At 34.0% G+C, this 20,525-nt stretch overlaps 1 protein-coding gene across 2 annotated transcripts; it reads right to left on the reverse strand.

Moving 5' to 3' along the window:
* Nucleotides 1-427: 427 nt before the first annotated feature.
* On the reverse strand, nt 428-17,606 carry LOC134277876 (uncharacterized). Of its 2 annotated transcripts, XM_062760170.1 has the most exons (6): nt 17,402-17,606; nt 16,343-16,399; nt 13,952-13,995; nt 11,646-11,793; nt 2,017-2,136; nt 428-993 (listed from the first exon to the last, which is right to left on the reverse strand). In XM_062760170.1, exons 1-6 carry the CDS (start codon nt 17,595-17,597, stop codon nt 836-838), a joined length of 723 nt encoding a protein of 240 aa, XP_062616154.1. In that variant the 5' UTR covers nt 17,598-17,606; the 3' UTR covers nt 428-835. The 2 variants fall into 2 exon arrangements, with proteins under 2 accessions (XP_062616154.1, XP_062616155.1); XM_062760171.1 differs by lacking the exon at nt 16,343-16,399.
* Between the last annotated feature and the right edge of the window lie 2,919 nt (nt 17,607-20,525).

Consider the following 20,525-nt stretch of genomic DNA (forward strand, 5'->3'; position numbering starts at 1 on the left):
CAACATTTCATTTTCCAATTTAAAATGTTATGTGTCAGCATTAAAATAACTTAATAATAAATTGATTATCATACATTTAAGTTTGATGTACATGCGTCAATACTGAAACACAAAAGAAACACCTCTTATTTTAAGGGAAAAAATTAAATAAAGTATAGCTCTGATCTAAAAAGTAAGAACATTTTTTACAAATTGCAAATCAGTAAATTTGGAAATTCTCAAAATAAAGGTATAGAAAGAATCATGACTCATCCAGCCTGTGTGTATCAGAAGAATGAATGTTCTTAGACCTGGTCCCGGAATCATGATGCATCTTAAGCTTAAGTCAAAATCTTCCTGTTGTACATTAATATTGTAGAAGTCAAACAGACCAAAATCAAAACTATTTTACAATATTGTTTTACAAAAGTGTTGAACTTAAGTTTGTTTCATGATCCTGGGACTAGAATTCCAAGGGTTACTACATTGTGCCAAAGCAAGGAAAACCCGACCTCAGCTTCAGGAAAAGGGGAACTTAAAAAAGCCAAAGAATATTTTTATTGCTCAAATCAATAGATTTATAAACCTAATTAATGCATTGTACAAATAAGCTGTTATTGTGCATGGTGGACTTGCATACTGTAAATGAGTGGTTGGCGGGATGGGTAAAGATTCATGTGTTATTTTCAAAGGTTTCAACAAATAAATCAAATCTCTGATGTTTTTGAGTGTACATTTTAACAAACTGAATTCATTTTTTAGAGACCATTCAATGAAAAATTCATTTGTTGTTAACTGCTTGTTGCATTTCTTTTGCATGTCAGTATATTTTTAAAACTTCATTGACAGAAAAAAATCAGACTGAAAGCTTTTGTACTCCCTTCTGGTATTTCAGCCTCCTTTGTCTCCTCAGATTAATCACTTTTATCCTGATCTTCTTGGTTTTCTCCCCAGTTGGATAATCCCTTAGAATGTTTGGATTCTTGGTAAGGAATTTTTTTATTTTATTTGCCACTGTAAAGTTTAAGAAAATAAGAGGCCCATGGGCCACATCGCTCACCTGAGAAGCTTTGACCATTCTGTTCTTTACTTGCTTTCCCCCTTGTAATACATATTGTGACCCCACCCTACCCCACTGATCATAATTTAGACAATTTGAAATCTACACTACCCCAGGATGCTTCCACATAAGTTTCAGCTTAACAAAGATTGTCCAATATATTACTATGTAAAACTTTGATTCCCCATTGTGGCCCCACCCTAACCCCCCCCCCCTCGGGTCATGATTTGAACAATTTAGAATCTACACTACCCCAGGATGCTTCCACATAAGCTTCAGCTTTTCTGGCCCAGTGGTTATTAAGAAGAAGAAGATTTTTCCTATATATTTCTATGTAAAACTTGGATTCCCCATTGTGGCCCCGCCCAATCCCCGGGGGTCATGATTTGAACAATTTAGAATCTACACTACCCTAGGATGCTTCCACATAAGTTTCAGCCTTTCTGGCCCAGTGGTTCTTGAGAAGAAGATTTTTTAATAAACCCACCCTATTTTTGTCTTTTCTTGATTATCTCCCCTTGTTAAGGGATTTGGCCCTTCATTTTAACAATTTAAATTCCCCTTCACCCAAGGATGCTTTGTTCCAAGTTTGCTCAAAATTGGCCCAGTGGTTCTTCTAGGAAGAAGTCAAAAATGTGAAAAGTTTACGGACGGACAGACGGACACAATGTGATCAGAAAAGCTCACTTGAGCCTTCGGCTCAGGTGAGCTAAAAATTAGTCAGCATGGTAAGAATAATTATTCTTTTTAGATTAGATTATGTAAACCCGTCTAGTCGTTTACTGTCAGTCAGGGTCTCAAAACGGAAGCCATTGCCCAAAAAACATGAATCAAATCTATGCTATAAGGAAAAGTGCAGATATTTTGATCAAAATGCAAACAGTCTGGATCAAACTGAAGAGAGTAATATGAATTTTTAATCAAATTGAAGAGGCAATTTGAAAATATCAATTGTTAATCACACTTGTAAATATTACCGTGTAATGGTCCTGCATTCCCCTCGTTTTCGAAATCATTGATATCTTCCTTGAAATATGATTGTATGGCTTTATCCTCCTCTGGTAGCCAGCTGTGTCTCTTGACTTTCCTTGATGCAGCTGTCAAAGAGAATTCGTTCAAATCAAAGAAAAGGTTTGGAAATTAACATACCTACAATGTTAGGGGAATAGTAGCTGTAATTTAATAGCTTAATGATTAAGCTATAACAGATGAAAAACCTAGCATTTTTAGGTTGACCTTCTACATCATAGGGCATACAATTTTAAGTAAAATTAATCCATTTGAAGTACCAAAGCAAGGAACTAACATATTAGGTAATCAAAGATTACAGAGCTCATCTCAATGAATGTTGTCATTAAGTAGGGCAAAGTCCCACAATTAAGCAACAAAACGTGTACATCCAAAAATGCAAAATTTATGAAATTTTGATTTGATACTTTGGAATAGGCCTATATAAAAACTTCAAACTAGTTCTTCAACATGAAAACCTAATTAAAATTCAGCTTCTGAAGCAACTTTGAGAGTTTTCATCCCTTGATGCATCATTTGTGCAAGTTTGGTTTATAGAAGCCTTATAGTTTCTTGGTAATAGACCTGCACCCATAACTTTAACCAGGTCCATTATCTTGAAAATGTATGTCGAATTCAGCATCTGAACATTAGTGTGCATCCTAAGATGTATCATCCATGCAAGTCTGCTTAAAATATCGCTCAAAGTTATTAAGAAATGAAACCTGTATAAAAAAAATAACCTTTTCACTAATCCAGAAAATGTAAGTCAGATTCAGCATCTAAAGCCAGCCTGGGAGAATGCTGTTTGCGCCTTTAGAATTATAATTCATGCAAGTTTGGTTACTGAAGAGCTCAAAGTTACTTGAACCTGTTCATAAACTTTAAACCGGAAAATGTAGGTCAGATTCAGCAACTGAAACAAGTCAGTAGTTATGCATCTAAGATGTACCATCAGCATGCAAGTTTAGTACCATTATAGTTTTTCATTGTACTGTATCTTTGAAATGAAAACTGCATCAAAAACTTTAACCTGTTCACTCAACTCGAAAATGTAGGTCAGATTCAGCATCCGAAGCAAGCCTTGTAATGTGCATCCTTTGATGTATCATCCCTGCTGTTTGCTCAACATAGGGCTCATAGTTTCTCAGAAATGAGACCTACACCAAAAACTGCACCAAAAATGGTAACCTGCACCAAAAACATTAACCTGGTCATTCCTTTGCTGAAATTGCACCATCTGAAACTTTGACTGGTACAATGAAACCCACTAGAAACATCTATGCAAGTCTAATCAATATAGGACATACAAGTACTTAAAAAGAAAACTGCTCCAAAAACTTAACCTGTTCAGCTCATACCGGACAAATGTATCACATAAGCTCCCCAAAGCAAGGTGAGCTAAAAATGACCTAAATTAAATAACACCATGAACTTTAACCAGGATGCTGACGATAACACAGACACTGACGTCAAAGCTGAAGAAGATCTTTGAAGAAATAATCTATTTTTGTGTGGACCCTCAGGTCAACGAAGTAAATATATATAAGCGAGGTTAAACTGGATGCCCTGGGCTATGCATGAGCGAGAATGCTAACTTAGGTAACGTATTTAAAAAAAATTAAAAAATGCCATTCATTGGCAAATCGCTCTTTTAAATTTGCATATCGCATTTACATATTGGCGGATCTGATTTTCTCTCTTTTACAAATACCTTTATTTACAAACTAAATATTGATTCTATGCAGGTACAAGAACTTGCAGTTTATAGATACATGTAATTAGAGTGAAAAACGTCATTCAATGACTAGTTCTAGCTTTTAAAAGATAGAACAAGTTTTCACCGGCATTAGTTTTGTGCATCAAGACTCATAAAATAATTTAATATTTCAGCAATCTAAATATTGTTTGATAAAGGTTTGTAGCAACGGCTTTAAATGTGTGTGTGTGGGGGGGGGGGGGGAGGGGGGGGGTTAACAAAAAAAATCTGCGTTCTACATAGCTGCACTACTCGTAAACCATCAGATCTCTATTTTTCCCATGATACATTCTTCGTTACAAATCCAGAACAGATGTCAAGTCCCAGCCAGTATGGCATCGATTCTTTAAACTGACAAAACTAAAGACCGCTAATCAGAGATCGAATTTAACAATTTTGCTTTAAGACTACTTTCAGTCACAAGTAGGCAGATCATTGCGGAAAATGTGAACAAACTTAATACATGAATATTTCCTACTCCTAGAAATTTTCTTAATTGAATTTCAGTTAGAAAAACATGCATATGGTCCAAGTATTGCAGTCCTTTTTCAAAGAACAGCAACTTATCACTTTATAATCAATAGAGCCCGGCCCTAACACCAAAACCCCTGACCCAGGGGCCATGAATTTCAAAATTTTGGAAGAGGTATCACTGCTCATTAAAATCATGTCAACAGTATGACTGCTTGATGTCCAGGAGTAAAGAAGAGTAAAGAAGATTTTTAAAGATTGCGTTAATTTTAGTGGTTTGGCCCCACATCTCAGGCCCCAGGGGAGCAGGGACCCTGAAATTCCTTATATTTGTTACCCTTCACCTATAGATGCTGTATATAAAATTTGGTTGAAATTGGTTAATTAGTTCCAGAGAAGAAGTTAAAAAATGTTCAAAAGTTTACGAACGATGTACAACGACAGACGAAAAAGGATAGCAATAGGTCACCTTACTTAGGTGACCTAAAAAACAATAAACTAAGACAATATGTATCTCAGTCAGAATAAAACTGCATTTGGAGTAGCATTTTGAGAGTATTTTGCAAGAATTTCTTTATTTAGTAACCACAGCAACACTATTCATTGAAATAAAAAACAAGAGGCCCATGGGCCACATCGCTCACCTGAGAAGCTTTGGCCATTCCGTTCTTTACCAGATTTCCCCCTTGTAATACATATTGTGACATACTGTGACCCCATCCTACCCCAATGATTGGAATTTAAACAATTTGAATTCTACACTATCCCAGTATGCTTCCACATAAGTTTAAGTTTTTCTGGCCCAGTGGTTCTTGCGAAGAAGATTTTCAAAGATTTTTTTCTTTATGTTTCTATGTAAAACATTGATTCCTTATTGTGGCCCTGCCCAACCCCCCGGGGTCATGATTTGAACAATTTAGAATCTACACTACCCCAGGATGCTTCCACATAAGTTTCAGCTTTTCTGACCCAGTAGTTCTTGAGAAGGAGATTTTCAAAGATTTATTCTGTATATTTCTATGTAAAATATGGATTCCCTATTGTGGCCCCGCCCAACCCTTGGGGGTCATGATTTGAACAATTTAGAAACTACATTACCCCAGTATGCTTCCACATAAGTTTCAGCATTTCTGGCTCAGTGGCTCTTGAGAAAAAAGATTTTCTATATATTTTTCCCCTGTGGCCCCAACCTACCCCCTGGGGTCATGATTTGTATAATGTAAAACACTGATTCCCAATTGTGGCCCATAAGTTTAGCCCTCTGGGGTCATGATTTTCAAAGATTTTTCCTTTATATTTCTATGTAAAACTTTGATTCCCTATTGTACACAATTTATAATCTACACTACCCCAGGATGCTTCCATATAAGTTTCAGCTCTTCTGGCTCAGTGCCTCTTGAGAAGAAGATTTTCAAAGATTTTTTCTTATATTTCTATGTAAAACTTTGATTCCCTATTGTGGCCCCGCCTTACCCCTGGTGGTCATGATTTGAACAATTTAGAATCTACACTACCCCAGCATGCTTCCACATAAGTTTCAGCTTTTCTGGCTCAGTGGTTCTTGAGAAGAAGATTTTCAAAGATTTTTCCTATATATTTCTATGTAAAACTTTGATTCCCTATTGTGGCCCCGCCCTACCCCTGGGGGTCATGATTTGAACAATTTAGAATCTACACTACCCCAGGATGCTTCCACATAAGTTTCAGCTTTACTGGCCCAGTGGTTCTTGAGAAGAAGATTTTTTAATGACCCAACCCTATTTTTGTCTTTTCTTGATTATCTCCCCTTGCGAGGGGATATGTCCTTTAATTTTAACAATTTAAAATCCCCTCTACCCAAGGATGCTTTGTACCAAGTTTGGTCAAAAATGGCCCAGTGGTTTTTGAGAAGAAGTCGAAAATGTTAAAAGTTTACAGGCGGATGGACAGACAGACAGACAGCTGGACAGACGTACGACGGACAAAATGTGATCAGAAAAGGCTCACTTGAGCCTTCGGCTCAGGTGAGCTAAAAACACAAACAGAATTATGTATCTTAGTGTAGTCTACTTGTGTGCCAAGTTATACTGAAATCAAGACTAAAACTGTAGGAGGAGTATCATTTTTAAAAGAATATCACAGAATTTCTTAAACTACTTTTAGAACCAACAGCAACATAGTTCATTGAAATGTCTTTTATAAACAAGAGGCCCATGGGCCACATCGCTCACCTGAGCACCAAGGGTAGGACTAGTATAAAATGGCTTTTTATTGTAAAGTTTATCCCAAAAGTAGGCCCATGACCAATCATGGATTTGCTATTTTTTAGAAAATGATTGAGAAGAAGATTTTTAAAGAATTTTCCTATATATTTCTATGTAAAACTTTGGTTGGCCAATTTGGCCCCGCCCTAGCCCCAGGGTCATGATTTGAATAAAATTGAATCTACACAACCTGAACATGCTTCCATATAAATATGATGAATTATGGCTTTGTCATTTTTGAGAAGAAGATTTTTAAAGAATTTCCTATATATATCTAAGTAAAACTTTTTCGGCCATTTTGGCCCCGCTCTACCCCTGGGGGTCATGATTTGAACAAACTTGAATCTACACTACCTGATCATGTTTCCATATAAATATGATAAATTATGGCTTTATCATTCTTGAGAAGAAGATTTTAAAAGAATTTTCCTATATATTTTTATGTAAAACTTTGGTCGGCCATTTTGGCCCCACCCTTACCCGGGGGGTCATGATTTGAACAAACTTGAATCTACACTACATGAGCATGCTTCCATATAAATATGACGAACTATGGCTTTGTCATTCTTAAAAGAAGATTTTGAAAGAATTTTTCTATATATTTCTATGTAAAACTTTGGTCGGCCATTTTGGCCCTGCCCTTACCTGGGGGGTCATGATTTGAACAAACTTGAATCTACACTACATGAGCATGCTCCCATATTAATATGATGAATTATGGCTTTGTCATTCTTGAGAAGAAAATTTTGAAAGAATTTTCCTATATATTTCTATGTAAAACTTTGGTCGGCCATTTTGGCCCTGCCCTTACCCAGGGGGTCATGATTTGAACAAACTTGAATTTACATTACATGAGCATGCTCCCATATCAATATCATGAATTATGGCTTTGTCATTCTTGAGAAGAAGATTTTTAAAGAATTTTCCTATATATTTCTATGTAAAACTTTGGAGGGCCATTTTGGCCCTGCCCTTACCTGGGGGGTCATGATTTGAACAAAATTGAATCTACATTACATGAGCATGCTCCCATTTTGATATGATGAATTATGGCTTTGTCATTCTTGAGAAGAAGATTTTGAAAGAATTTTCCAATATATTTCTATGTAATTCCGGCCATTTTCCCCGATTAAGGGGAGGTTCATGATTTGAACAAACTTGAATCTACACTACATGAGCATGCTCCCATATAAATATGATGAATTATGGCTTTGTCATTCTTGAGAAGAAGATTTTCAAAGAATTTTCCTATATATTTTTATGTAAAATTTTGGTCGGCCATTTTGGCCCCACCCTTACCCCCGGGGGGCCATGATTTGAACAAACATGAATGTACACTACATGAGCATGCTTCCAATAATTGATCATTTTCCTTTGGCAAAGTGGTTCTTGAGAAGAAGATTTTTAAAAAAATAATGTAAAACAGAATTATCCCACCTTCTTGGTGTAGTTTGAACAAACTTGAATCCCCTGTGCCAAATACTTTATATTGAAATTATGGCCAAAATTCTTGAGAAGAAATTTTCAAAAAGTATATATTCACAGAAATATCCATTTCTAGCCCTAACCAAGGCAACACTGATTCAGTGAAAACAAAAATTGATCATAATTGTATATTAATAGATGAATTAGCTTTTATTCTTGAGTGAAAAGTTAAAACAATGTACATTCTACGTAAAATTGGTGCATCTTAGAGCAGTCTGCTTCTTGTGTGCCAAATTATATTGAAACAGGAAAATTCAGAAGAAGTTTTGAAAGTATATACTATGTAAAACTTAGCCATTTTGGCTAGTAACCAAGGAATCACTGTTCAGTGAAAACAAACTGTGATCATAATTGTACATAGTGCTAGTTTATGATGAATTATGGCTTTGTCATTCTTGAGAATGAGTTAAAGAACCTATATAGTCTAGTATGTAAAATTTTAATCCTTGGCCCCGTCTCTACCCCCGGGGGTCCCCATGTTGCAGTAGGTGCTGATAATAAAAAGGATGAATGTATGGCTTTGTATGCTGGAAGAAGATTTGCTCAAAGGCCCTGAAAGCTGAACACAGGACAAAATTTGTAGCCCTTCACCTGCAAGTGGTGGCGTCTCCATATGAGTGAAAAATTCTTGAGAGGGACGTTAAACAATATACAATCAATCAGTCAATATACATATGTATTGAAATTATACTAAAATATAGGAGGGGTAGCATTTCTACAAAATTTCACAGAAATTTCTATTTTTAGTAACTACGGCAACATTTTTAAAGAAGATTTTTAAAAACCGATATGTAAAACAGAGTTATGTATCTTATTGTAATCAACTTTTTTGCCAAGTTATATTGAAATCAGACCAAAACTGTAAAGGAGTACTATATATTTTGAATAATTGTTTCCAGACAGAGGGACAGACAGCTACACAGACTGCTAGATGAACAGATATTTTCATTTCTAAAAATTTTGGATAAAACTGAATTTATTCCGACCATATAATAGTAACTACTATGTAGTTAAAAGTCAATCTTTCAAAGGAGCATTTGAAAGTTTTCCTATATATTTGTATTTTTGGTAAGATTCCATCAATGTTTATACAAACTTATCTAACCCATATATATTATCTGAATTAATGAAATACCTGTATTTTGAAAAGAAGATTTTGAAAGAATTTTCCTATATATTTACATTTCAAAGATTCAATTTCACTTCCATCATCTTGAACAAACTTGAATCCAACTGAACATGCTTCCATATAAACTTGAAATTTGACGAATGCTCTTGAGAAGAAGATTTTTAAAGTGTCTATATATTTCTATGTAAAACTTTTACCATTTTCTGCCCTTCTGGGGGGTCAAATTTGAACAAACTTGAATCTGGGTACCTGGCAGCTTTATAATAAAGTATTTATATTTTAATTTTAAAAATATATATTTAAGGCCATAATAAATAAATTAAACTTGAATCTACACTACCTGAGCATGCTTCCATATAAAAATGATGAATTAGGGCTTTGTCATTCTTGAGAAGAAGATTTTGAAAGAATTTTCCTATATATTTCTATGTAAAACTTAGCCATTTTGGCCTTGCCCTTACCCAGGGGGTCATGATTTGAACAAACTTGCATCTATACTACATGAGCATGCTCCCATATTAATATGATGAATTATGGCTTTGTCATTCTTGAGAAGAAGATTTTGAAAGAATTTTCCTATATATCTCTAGTATGTAAAATTTTAGTCGACCATTTTGGCCCCGCCCTACCCCCACATCATCAACAAACTTGAATCTACACTACCAAGCATGCTTCCATAATAAAAATTATGAATATGGCTTTGTCATTCTTAGAAGAAATTTTTAAAGAATTTTCCTATATATTTCTATGTAAAACTTTGTCGGCCATTTTCACGCCCTTACCCGGGGGGTCAAAACAAACTAGAATCTACACTACATGAGCAATGCTCCCATATTAATATGATGAATTATGGCTTTGTCATTCTTGAGAAGAAGAATTTGAAAGAATTTTCCTATATATTTCTATGTAAAACTTTGGTCGGCCATTTTGGCCCCGTCCTTACCCGGGGGGTCATGATTTGAACAAACTTGAATCTACACTACATGAGCATGCTCCCATATTAATATGATGAATTATGGCTTTGTCATTCTCGAGAAGAAGATTTTTAAAGAATTTTCCTATATATTTCTATGTAAAACTTTGGTCGGCCATTTTGGCCTTGCCCTTACCCAGGGGGCCATGATTTGAACAAACATGAATTTACATTATCTGAGGATGTTTCCCCATAAGTTTCATCTTTCCTGGCACAGTGGTTCTTGAGAAGAAGATTTTTAAAATATACCACTAAATTTTCATTAATTCCCAATTATCTCCCCTTGAATAAGGGCGTGGCCCTTCATTTGAACAAACTTGAATCCCCTTCACCAAAGGATACTTTGTGGCAAGTTTAGTTGAAATTGGCCCAGCGGTTCTTGAGAAGAAGTCAAAAATGTGAAAAGTTTACAGACAGACAGACGGACGCCGGACAAAATGTGATCAGAAAAGCTCACTTGAGCCTTCCGCTCAGGTGAGCTAAAAAAAACAATGTACAGAATTATGCATCTTTGTGTAGTTTACTTGTGTGCCAAATTATATTGAAATCAGACCAAAATTGTAGGAGCAGAAGCGTTTTGAAAGTATATCACAGAAATATCTATTTCTAGTAACCAAGGCAACACTATTCAGTGAAAACAAAAACTGATCATAATTGTATCTTAGTGTAGTTTACTTGAGTGAAAAGTTATACATATGTAGTTGCCCACGTGGTGCAGTGGTTAGAGCGTCTGCTCTAGAGTCGCGTAGAAAGGAGTCAATTAATCCTTGCGTCTCTGGTTCGAATCCCACTGTTGGACGTGGAGACCTGTCCTTCGGATGAGACCGTATAAACCAAGGCCCCATGTAGGTGCTGGCACAAAAAAGATCCCTCACTGCTCAAAGGCCCTGAAAGCTGAACACAGGACAAAATTCGTAGCCCTCCACCTGCAAGTGGTGGCGTCTCCATATGAGTGAAAAATTCTTGAGAGGGACATTAAACAACATACAATCAATCAGTCAATATACATATGTATTGAAATTATACTAAAATATAGGAGGGGTAGCATTTCTAAAGTATTTCACAGAAATTTCTATTTTTAGTAACTACGGCAACATTTTTAACGGAGATCAAAAACCGATAAACAGAGTTATGTATCTTATTGTAATCTACTTTTTTGCCAAGTTATATTGAAATCAGACCAAAACTGTAGGAGGAGTACTTAGCATTTTGAATAATTGTTTCCAGACAGATGGACAGACAGCTACACAGACTGCTAGATGAACAGATATTTTTATTCATAAAAATTTTGGATAAAACTGAATTTATTCCGACCTTATAATAGTTAACATTTACTTATCTTCCAAGTTTAAGAAAGTAACTACATGTACATGTAGTTAAAAGTCAATCTTTCAAAGGAGCATCCCAAGTTGTCCACTTTGTATTTTTGTAAGATTCCATCAATGTTTATACCAAATATCTAACCCATATATATTATCTGAATTAATTAAATACCTGTATTCAAAAGATAAAAATATATGAACATGTTTCTAACTTACATTTCAAAGATTCAATTTCACTTCCATCATCTTCTGATCCAACTGAACTGTCATCCTCACTTGAATTTGATGAATGCTCAGGATCTGTGTCTTTATTAGTTTTACCTTTTCGTCTTCTGGAAATTTTCATACTACTGGGTCCTGGCAGCTTTATAATAAAGTATTTATATTTTAATTTTAAAAATTATATTTAAGGCCATAATAAATAAATTACTAGATTCTCATCCGAATGTTTTTAAAAAATCGAGGCTGGCAGCTTTTATTTCATATTTTTTTTATTTTTTCAATTTTGCAGATTTTTATTGACCTTGTCAATCAGTGTAATTTTATCTACAATACCCGAATAGGAGTCATAGTAGAGGTCCAATTATCTCTTACTTAACATCATCACCAATCTTTTTCAACCAATGACCCTTGTTTAAAATATATACGCATGTATTACAGCAATTTCCATCTTTTCAGCTGTCAAAATCATGTCCATTTTCGCGGGATTTAAAATGAAAGTAGAATGGTAGATGAATACAGATTCCGATCAGAATTAAGACATAGAAAAACAGAAATAAACAAAATTGAGGCGGGGCTATAAAATCAGGCAGGCGGGAATGAGATCTAGGAATATTTTTATTATGGCCTAATGGTTCAAAAGTTATGTTAAAAAGTGTAAAAAGCTATTTTTATCATATAGGTCACAGTCAAGGTCAGATATCATTAAGATCATTGAAATTGTAAAGTATTTTGTCAACTGAAAGGACATTTAACAGTGAACATGCATGACCAAATATGATATATATATCAAAGTTTTGGTTAAAAAGTTATGCAAAAATGGAAAAAGCTATTTTAAACAGAGAGGCATATATTCACAGTCAAGGTTTACCAAAGTCATTGACCATTGGCCAGTGGCACTTTGTGAGTGAACTATAAGCCAGATTTGGCCATCTCCTTTGGAGAGAGAAGTATGCTCCAGAATTTTTTTCATATAATATGACCTTGAGTTTCACCTAGTCACAGAAACATGGTTCAATGACACTGCACACCATTACCAAAAGGCACTTGATAGAACCAAGGAGAGAAAGGACTATATTATTTGAGTATGCATACCAAATATGAAGTCTCTATCTCTTATTTTTCAAACGTAATGGCCAAGGTTAAAGTTGACAACAGACAAACAGATAAACAGACAAACAGACAGGACAAAGAGAGAGATATACGCCCTTGAATGGATCTACGGACATCCGGGCGGACAGCATGAAAAAAATGAGGATGGGGCTATAAAACGGGCGGGCGGGAATAAGAAGCATACAAAATTTTTATTATTGTCTAATGTACATATACAATATCATACTAGTTAAAATATATAATGAGAGAGGCGTTTGCATTTTTTATAAAAATAATAATAACTTTAAATTAACAAAAATAAAATTCATCTTAGATGGTAATGCCATTCTGTCATTTTCAACAATGAACATGAAAATGTAAATTAGTTAAAAAGGGTTTATTGTGTAAAGAGAACATACGGTGTAAAAAGACAGTAAAAGTAATTTAACAGCAAATATTGACTTCACAGATGATATATATATATAAAAGTTATCTAATTGTATCCACACTTAGATCAGCTATATACATAATTGGAATGTATTTGTGAAAAATTAATGCACAACAAAATGAAAATTTTAAAAGAGAAAATTTGACCATGACCTATAAATAACCAAAGTCACTACACACCCATTGGCCAGTGGCACTCTGTGAGTGAAGTATAAGCCAGATTTGGCCAAGGAGAGAGAAGATATGCTCCGGACAAGAATTTTTTCATATAATTCTATGACCTTGACTTTTCACCTAGTTTCCGTATACTAGAAACATAGTTCAACGACACTGCACACGGCTTACCAAAAGGCACTCTGTGGGTGAAGTATGAGCCAGATTCAACCAAGAGAGAGAAGATATGCTTCAGACAAGGAATTTTCATTTAATTCTGCTCTGGAGAAGAGATCTTGAATGGACTGAGGGACAGACAGCTGGACGGACAGACAGACAGATCACTATAGGGCACCCGCCAGGCGGGGCCCTAATAAAACCAGGAAGTTTAAAAGCTAAGTTTCATATAATATAGGCCTTTCATCTACATATAATAATTCAATTTACACCTTTCGATTGGAAAATTTATTTATCATGATTCTGCCCTTTAACTCCAATACACCATGAGAAAGTAAATTAAAAATTTTTGCATCAATTGATCCATTGATTTGTTTGCATAATAAGGTTAAATTTGTGAAATATATTCATTTGGTTTCATTATTTTAACTTACCTCTGATGTTGAATCAACTACTTCTACAAGTTTTCTTTTTGTTCCTACAATAACAATTATGGTACTTTGTTACATGTAGGTATAATATTAACTGGTATCAATATGATCAAAGTAATACAATAAACAAGAGGCTTAAAGCTGAGTAACTGTACAACCTATGATTTCTACTTAACGCCTTTCAGTTCAGGTGAACTTAAAAATTGACACACGGCACAAATGACTATTATCTCTTTAAGCCTTTGGCTTAGATTCTATATGATTGATTCTATATATTGTTTAATGTCCCTCTTGAGAATTTTTCACTCATATGGAGACGTCACCGTATGCCGGTGAAGGGCTTCAAATTTTGACCTTTACTCGGCACTCAGGGCCATTGAGCAGTGAGGAATCTTTATTGTGCCAACACCTGCCGCTGACATGGGGCCTCGGTTTTTAAGGTCTCATCCAAAGGACCCGCAACTTTCTTTTCAAAGTGCATGGCGAAGTAACAGTTGCTACCCACTTTACCGACTAGGTCAGTCGCGGCCGAGATATGAACTCACGACCTCCCGATCACGGAGCAAGCGCTCTACCAACTGAGCTATTTTGAAGGGTCCTTTGGCTTAGACGATCTAATAATAACAGGGTTATCATGATTTCCCCAAACATCTCCACTGATGAAATAAGCACTATCATGTTAATATACACAAGTTCAATTACAGGCAGATCACAGAAAAATATGAAGTTGAACCTCAAAGTTTTAATTCCACCATATGGCATGCCTCAACTAAGAGTGTAATAAAATTTCAAACATCTGCTATGAATATAGCTAATGAGAAAACTGCGACGAAAATTTGTTATGTATGAAATGGACAGACGCACAGACAAACAGGAAGTTGACATCGGATTTAAACGAAAATTAATCCCACCATACGGCATGCCTCAGAGAAGATTGTGTTAAAATTTCAAGCATCTACGATGAGTAGTTGCTGAGAAAACTGCGACAAAAATTTGTTATGTATGAAACACGCTACGGACAAACAGGAAGTTGACATCCCTTGAACCAAAATGTCATCCCACCATATGGCATGCCTCAGAGAAGATTGTGTTAAAATTTCCATTACAAGTAGTTGTGAGAAAATGTGACGAAAATTTGTTATGAAATATGAAACGGACAGAGGCAGGGACAAACAGCAAGTTGACATCGGATTTGAATGAAAATGTATCCCACCATATGGCATGCCTCAGAGAAGATTGTGTTAAAATTTCATTCATCTTGATGAGCAGTTGCTGAAGGAAAATTGCGACAAAAATTTGTTATGTATGAAACCGAAATATATACGCACGGACAAACAGGAAGTTGACATTGGATTTGAATGAAAATGTATCCCACCATATGGCATGCCTCAGAGAAGATTGTGTTAAAATTTCAAGCAGTCATAAGTATTCTACGTTTAGTTGCTGAGAACTGCGAGCGAAAATTTGTTTTGACTGACACACTAGACACAGACACACGGACGGACAGACAGATAGACAGACACACAATTAAAACAAAACCTTTCGGAGCGGGGGAATAATAAGGGTAATCATGATTTCCCCAAAAACTTTTAAATCATATCTCAGTTTAGACATCTGTCTTTAAATACAGGTGATTTTTGGTGGCTCAATTTCAACCTCTAAAAGTTCTTTATCTTTTGAATAGAACCTCCGGTCCCGTTTTTTTTCTCTGTATAACTAAGTTATTTATCAAGTTTATTTATACCTGATCTCTCAAACTTCTGATTTTAGAAGTTTTCTATCTCTCAATTGAAAACATGGGCCCTGTCTTACATATTTCATTGAATTTTACTCTCTATCAGAACTGATAATGGATTTTCTTTACTTTTCACCTCTCGAACCTCTTGATCTCTCAAGCTTTTCTTGCAGTCCCTGAACTTTTAGAGATCCAGAAACACCTACATTATAATATCATACAAAACAAGCATCCCTTGCCAACCGGTCACACCCACAGTGTGCTCCTCTTTAATATCAAGAAATAATTGGAAAATCCATTGTCAATTCAGTGTATGAATAATGGACTAACTATTAGTATGAAATATATCAGTAGGGATCTGACTCAATAGCAAATTGTATTTGCTGACAATTACGTGCAAGATCATTGTATCGACCATAGAACTTATTAAATAATGACTTTAAATGATACTGCTGATGTTATTGTTTCATTGTGAATTGCATAACTGTAGAAGGTTATATAATTTTAAAAATATTATATCTTTAGTAATCATGGTATTTTATAACATAATTGAAATATATACTTTCAAGGCGTAACATATGAAGGAATGGTTATGACAATATGGTTTAAAAAATACACATTTAAACCTCTAAAAGTCATAAGTATTAACAGCCATTTACCTTTCACAAGTCCTGATGAACTGCCAGCTTTGAAAGGCTTCTTTTGCATCTGCGTAACTATAAAAGAAAATGGAGCAATAATATGACTAGAATTAAAATCAAAACCTTTCCAGAATACTAATAACATAAATAAACAGCAGGGTTTGAATGCATAAAATATCTAAGAATTTAGCCTTTTTTGCAAATACTCTAACTTCAAAACTTTTTTTTTTATCAAAACTCAATTTTTTTAAAATTTTTTTTAATTTCAACAATGTTAATGTTTCATTATTCAACCAAAAAAAAATGTGCAAAAAACTACAAAAAAGCAAGGTTTATGAGGGACTTTTTCTTGATGTGGAAGGATATTTACCAGATAATTCTGCAAATCTGCACATTTTATTAAATTTAATATCTTCGAACTTCAGAAAGTCACATACTTTTACTTGGAAAATATTTTCCATTAATATTGCTAAGAAATGTAGGTCTTGATTTAAATTTTCAAACAAGTTTTACACCTACTTTCAACAAATTTTTCAAAAACGAAGATATGTAAACAAAAAAAAATTGAAATACAATTTACACCATTTTTCGCCTGAAAATCACATATTTTGACCAAAATTATTATCATCACTAACCCCAACTTTTTCTTTCATTATTTTTAAGTACTCGATACTTGTGACTGATCGCCACTTAAGTAATAAAAAGCTTGATTTAAGAAAAAGTTTTATTGCCTTTTTTGTTTTCCAATAAGTACTATATATTTTTGAATATCTTTTTAGTATATATATATAACTTTTTAGTGCAAAAGGGTCACACAATAATTCACGCACAATCAAGATTTGTTCAATGATAAATATTGTTCAAAATATTTTACCTAGAATAAAGTTACCCCAAAATCAGGTTCATTTTTAATTTTTTCCAAATTATGGCTTAATTTCCATACAATTGTAGATTTAATCAATATAGAGGATTCCCTTATTCCTGGACAATTGAAAAAGATCTAAGGTGCACTTATAGGGACAGGGGCATTTAATTGAGATTTTACAGTTACTGTATTATAAAAGGAAAATAGCTAACCATCAAGCATTTTTAGAGTATCCAAAGCAGTAATCCAGGCATCTTTTGTAAAGTACTTCCTAGCACCAGCTTGCACTTTCTTATCAAAAAGTAAATCCTTTCTATGCTTTAAATCCTCTAGTAGAATAGTAACATCCTCCTCCTCAACCTGTCTCGTAGAATCTAGCAGTTCCAATACGGGAACATCTTGTGCCATCAAGCCTAAGAATTCTGCAACATAATTATATGAGATAAATGTTTGTTAAATGATTCTCAGTCAAGAAGCTTTTCTTCTAATGATAAAGGAGATCCAAGGGTAACAAGCAAATTCAAAGAATTATGGTCCCCAGCTTTCGGTATCTTTGTGGGCAAAATATCATTTTTAGGGTCAAGGTCAATAGGTCAATTTTTTGGTATCCCATGAAAGGTCTTGCCATATACATATATTTAAAATATGAAAGTCCTAGTTCCTACTGTTCAAAAGTTGTGACCAAGCTCAACATTTTTAAAAAGAACTTAAAACTCCAAGGTCAAGGTCAAAGGGTCAAAGTTCTTGGCATGCAATGAAAGGTCATCTCACAAGGATTACATACGTGAAGTACGAAAGACCTAGCTCTTACCATTTAAAAGTTATGGTCAAGGTTAAAGTTTTTTTAGAAGTACGTAAATCTCCAAGGTCAGGGTTCATAGGTCAAAGTTTTTGGTATCCAATGAAAAGTGTTTCCTTAAAGAATAATTGTGTGAAATATAAAAGTCCTTGTATCTACCCTTCAAAAGTTGTGACCAAGGTTATTATTTTTAAAAAGTAGTTAAAACTCCAAGGTCAAGGTCAAAAGGTCAAAGTTCTTGGTATCCAATGAAAGGTTATCTTACAAGAATAACATATGTGAAGTATAAAAGCCATAGCCCTTACCGTTCAAAAATGATGGTAAAGGATATAGTTTTATCATAAGTACGTAAATTTCCAAGGTCAAAAGGTCAAAGTTGTTGGTATTCCGTGAAAGGTCTTGTCACAAAGAATAAATAAGTGAAATTTGAAAGTCCTAGTACCTACCATTCAAAAGTTATGGCCAAAGTAAAAGTTTGGAATTTTTTAGTAAAAGTAGTTGAAACTCAAAGGTCAAGGTCAAGAGGTCAAATTTGGTGGTACTCAAAGAAAGGTCTTTCCACAAGGAATACACATATAAAATATGAAAATCATAGCTCCACTAAATCAAAAGTTATGGGCAAGGTTAAAGTTTTTGTGACCTAATTATGACAACGAGCACACGGCAGGTGTGACCGACAGACAGATGAATGAGATTTTATGTCCCCTCGCTTTCGTGAAAGCGGGGGACAAAAATCTCATTACAGATATACTCAATTAAATAATTTTTTGTGGAAAAAAAGTTTAACTAGAACTGTCCAATAGGGACATATACCCCCACTAGGTTTTTCAGAGTAAGATGCCAATCACAAATATTTATGGATTTATTAAGAGTCGTTCACTATTTTCTTGGAAGCAATGAGTGAAAATATAATTGCTCCTTATACTTTTTTTCTCATTAATGAAACTAAGTTGCAACCAAATAAAATATCAATACACGGTAAATTTTTTTTAAATTTTTTTTTTAAATAAATTGCAACTATTTGTCATGATACTTTGCAAATTGATTGTTGTAAAAAACATTAAACAGAATCAAATTAATCTATTTACATTTATACCAAATTCATTCTAAAAAAAATAAAGTGCGCCACCTCAGCATGATACTTTCATCAAATATTGTTCATTCAATTATTATAAACAGTTTAGAGTGCAAGAAAATCTAATCAACCTTTAAAAGGTAGGCCTTTCAATTGCCGTTAGGGGTCAGTGTTATGAACGATAACTCACTGCTGAAACTTGTTTAGAGCAGACTCGGGGTATCTAACTGTTTATACGCAAGACAGTTTTTAGCATTTCTCAGGTGTTTCTTTGCTTTCAGTAGAATCTAGTGGTTTTAAAATTTAGCACCAATGTTAAACTTATTTACTTTATAGTTGCGGACATCAGTTTAACGCAAATAATTCAAATTTTTAATTAAAATAAAAAGTGAAATCTACCCTCCTTCTTAGTTCTAACCTATTAAAATTTTTATACTCTGTCGTTCCCCTTCGTGCTTAGTAACACAAAAAAGATGATCAATTGTTGCATTTACTTGTAAAAATATATATATTTACATAGGAAGCGAAAAAGTGCGAACACAAAAAACATGACATTAAATTTTCTTCTTCATAATAATCGTCAAAGAGAGTTAAAACTATTGAATATAGTCTGTTCCCTATTCATTTGACCCTGTTCGTTCAGGTAGAGAGAAGGCATTCTCTTTCTCTTGGTCAAAGCTTTTTTGTGAACAAAACAATGTATTTCATTTCATTTCATTTTATTCAGGTAAAAATATCACAGAATGTCATGATTAACAAATTAAAACATTAAAGACTAGCATACTACTAGAAAAAAAATACACACACATTATCTCAGCACTGTGCTAATTAAGAAAGATCAATTTAACATATATATGTAATTATTATTAAATACATTGCATGACATACAGTTGATAAATATTACCTGAGGATAGCCCATAAAAGCCTTATTAAAAAGCTTATTTCCAATGGGGTCCTCAATTAATAGCCAATAATTATGTTAGTAAACAAAAAATAACAAAATTACATAAACATTGGAATTTAGGCAGGTACTTTTATGAGTATAGCATAATGCTTTGAAAAATGACATGTTTACAGTAGCATGTTTTGTCTTGGTAATTATCACAAAATGCTTATGATACTAAAATAATAAATAAACAATAAAATTAGACAAGCATTTTTATGTAGTAACACTAGTATTTTAACACTAGTATTTGTAGATGAATAAGATTTTACAGCTTTCTTAAAGCTTTGTTTAGTTTTCACCTCTTTAATCTCCAAGGGCAATGAATTCCAATCTTTGATTGCATTATAAAAAAAAACATGAAGACTCTTTCCCTTTTATCTTTGGTATAATAAAATTCTTATTTGTAGCACTTCTTGTAATATTATTATTTAAAACAAAATGTTCATGGAGGTAAGCTGGTGCATTACCATGATATATATTAAAAACATGATTTAATCTTAATTGTTTAGCCCTATC

Source organism: Saccostrea cucullata, unplaced genomic scaffold (genome assembly GCF_032062105.1).
Source record: "Saccostrea cucullata isolate Sc308-1 unplaced genomic scaffold, CSIRO_AGI_Scuc_v1 ctg6357, whole genome shotgun sequence".
Taxonomy (NCBI): Eukaryota; Metazoa; Mollusca; class Bivalvia; order Ostreida; family Ostreidae; genus Saccostrea; species Saccostrea cuccullata.

Excerpts from the sequence above, each read along its gene's own strand:
- LOC134277876 (XM_062760170.1), bottom strand. The coding sequence starts at position 17,597 with ATGGCACAAGATGTTCCCGTATTGGAACTGCTAGATTCTACGAGACAG. Across the intron at positions 13,996-16,342 it reads TTCATCAGGACTTGTGAAAG|GAACAAAAAGAAAACTTGTA; the intron begins GTAAATGGCTGT and ends TTGTTATTGTAG. Across the intron at positions 11,794-13,951 it reads TAGTTGATTCAACATCAGAG|CTGCCAGGACCCAGTAGTAT; the intron begins GTAAGTTAAAAT and ends TTTATTATAAAG.